The sequence below is a fragment of the Triticum dicoccoides genome, chromosome 4A, assembly GCF_002162155.2.
Source record: "Triticum dicoccoides isolate Atlit2015 ecotype Zavitan chromosome 4A, WEW_v2.0, whole genome shotgun sequence".
Taxonomy (NCBI): Eukaryota; Viridiplantae; Streptophyta; class Magnoliopsida; order Poales; family Poaceae; genus Triticum; species Triticum dicoccoides.
Genome location: NC_041386.1, coordinates 706,248,064 through 706,250,747, shown reverse-complemented (window position 1 = coordinate 706,250,747; position 2,684 = coordinate 706,248,064). Strand labels below are relative to the sequence as shown.

The 2,684-nt window shown below is 51.7% G+C and overlaps 1 protein-coding gene across 1 annotated transcript; it reads left to right on the top strand.

Moving 5' to 3' along the window:
• Nucleotides 1–409: 409 nt before the first annotated feature.
• On the top strand, nt 410–2,201 carry LOC119289800 (7-deoxyloganetin glucosyltransferase-like). Its single transcript, XM_037569017.1, has 2 exons — nt 410–976; nt 1,116–2,201. The coding sequence occupies exons 1-2, from the start codon at nt 448–450 to the stop codon at nt 2,051–2,053; spliced, it is 1,467 nt and encodes a 488-aa protein (XP_037424914.1). The 5' UTR covers nt 410–447; the 3' UTR covers nt 2,054–2,201.
• The last annotated feature ends 483 nt before the right edge of the window (nt 2,202–2,684 follow it).

Here is a 2,684-nt window from a genome sequence, read left to right as displayed (position 1 = left end):
AAAAAATAGTCTAGAATGTGATGCTTGCAGCGTAACGTGCTTCCAGATCACACAACCTTCTTCAAGTCAAACTATTGTGATCTCGGTCCACATGATTCATACTCCATAACAAGTAGGAGTATACACTAGAGAACCGACACAAGTAGCCAATTAATTAATCCTTTCAAGATCAAATTAGCATCTTGAGCTGCTGGTGGGCACGTTGTGACTTGTTTTTGTCTGATTCGTTTTCTATCCCTAAAGCTAACGACCTAAAGTCTGACAATTTTATTTCATTTCAAAGCTGGTTGTCACCCATACCGTGTGGTTTTTATACATATACCAACATGTCAGGAGCAGATGGGCACAACTACACCCACAAAGGCCACATCGTTGTGACTTGTGAACGAGAGAGCCAGGTGAAGCAGCAAGCAGGTGACGCATTTCGGGAGCAAGGCGTAGGGAGGTATGGGGTCGTTGGCGGCGGCAGTTGAGAGGCCGCACGCCGTGATGATCCCCTACCCGGCGCAGGGCCACATCACGCCGATGCTGAAGCTGGCCAAGCTGCTCCACACCAGGGGCTTCCACGTCACCTTCGTCAACAACGAGTTCAACCACCGCCGCCTGCTGCGCTCTCAGTCTGCCGACAAGCTACGTGGCCTGCCCGCGTTCCGGTTCGATGCCATCGCCGACGGCCTTCCGCCGTCCGACTGTGAGGCCACGCAAGACACCGCTGCGCTGTCCTACTCTACCATGACCACCTGCCTCCCGAGGCTCAAGGAGCTCATCATGAAGCTCAACGAGGAGGCCCGGACCTCCGGCAGCGCGCTGCCACCTGTGACCTGCGTGGTGGCCGATGGCACCATGTGTTTCGCTCTTGTCGCCGCGCGCGAGCTCGGCCTCCGCTGCGCCACGTTCTGGGCCCCCAGCGCCTGTGGTTTCATGGGCTACTGCTACTACAAGGGTCTAGTCGAGCGTGGTCTCTTCCCTCTCAAAGGTATCCATGCATGTCTCTCTCCTGGGTTGATCATATTTTTGGTGTAGTATGATGTCTTGCACTCCCGGGTTTATTACATCGGAAGAACTTACATTAATAGCAACATATACTTACTGTAATTAATCTGCTGTTGGTGCAGATGAGGCACAGTTGACCAATGGATTCTTGGACACGATCATAAACTGGATTCCGTCGATGCCCAAGGACCTGCGGCTGCGTGACCTCCCAAGCTTCGTGCGCACCACGGACCCCGATGACATCATGTTCAACTTCTTCATCCACGAGACGACCGCCATGTCGCAGGCATCGGCGGTGATCATCAACACCCTTGATGAGCTCGACGCACCCTTGCTTGATGCCATGTCTAAGTTCCTGCCGCCCATCTACACGGTGGGGCCACTCCATCTGACAGTTCGCAACAACGTGCCGGAGGATAGCCCTCTCCTCGGCATCGGCTCAAATCTTTGGAAGGAACAGGACGGGCCTCTCCGGTGGCTCGACGACCAGCCGCCGCGCTCAGTGGTGTATGTCAATTTTGGGAGCATCACGGTGATGTCAAATGAGCATTTGCTGGAATTCGCCTGGGGGCTGGCCAACAGCGGCTACACCTTCTTGTGGAACGTACGGCCGGACCTTGTCAAGGGCCACGACAACGCCGTACTTCCGCCGGAGTTCTCCGCGGCGACGAAGGGGCGAAGCATGCTCTCGACATGGTGCCCGCAGGAGAAGGTGCTGGAGCACGAGGCCGTAGGGGTGTTTCTCACACACTCCGGGTGGAACTCATCGTTGGAAGGCATCTGCGGCGGTGTGCCGATGGTGTGCTGGCCCTTCTTCACGGAGCAGCAGACCAACTGCCGGTACAAGTGCACGGAGTGGGGTATCGGGATGGAGATTGGGGAAGAGGTGACAAGGACCGAGGTCAAGGCCATTCTGCGGGAGGCCATGGAGGGGGAGAAGGGGCAAGAGATGCGACGGCGCGCGCTAAAGCTCCAGGAGAGCGCTGTTGCCTCAGCACGGCATGACGGAAGGTCCATGCGCAATGTTGATAGGCTCATCCATGAGGTGCTGCTGGCTTGACGATACAAGCAAACCGGTAAATAATAAATGGTTGATGGTTGTGTGCATTGCAATTGATGTACTGTAGAAGCTAGGGTTGTCATTTTTTTCAAAATAATTAAATAATAAATAAACGGTTTGCAGCATCCAAAGAGTTTATTAAGATGTAATCAATATCTTTGTTTTCAAATTTCAGTCATACTTTGAGTCGTTAGTTACGTGGATTACCTGGGATCTGTTGCCATGCCGAAGATGATGGAAATATACATGTTTTCTAGAATTCATGAAAAGAAGCTTCATTTTTTTGCGGGTTGGAAATACCTTAATTATTTGTAACATTATTCACACCCTATCCAACATGTAAGTTGATGATGAAGCGTCTCAACCCTCAACAGAGAGGGCCGCGTGATCTTATATTGATAGCGAGAGGTTTCCCTCGAGGTATTACAGGAGTCGGTTGAGGAGACCAGAAAGATTACAAGAGGGAATCCAGATAGATGAGAGAGAGAGATAAAAGGAGAGTCCCTCTACAACTAATCTATCCTATACGTGAACCTCACGCCTAGATATGACCAGAATAGAGATCGCTACAACCAGGGTCTACAAGACCATTACATAATCATGTTTAACACCCTCCCTTAATCTAAACTTC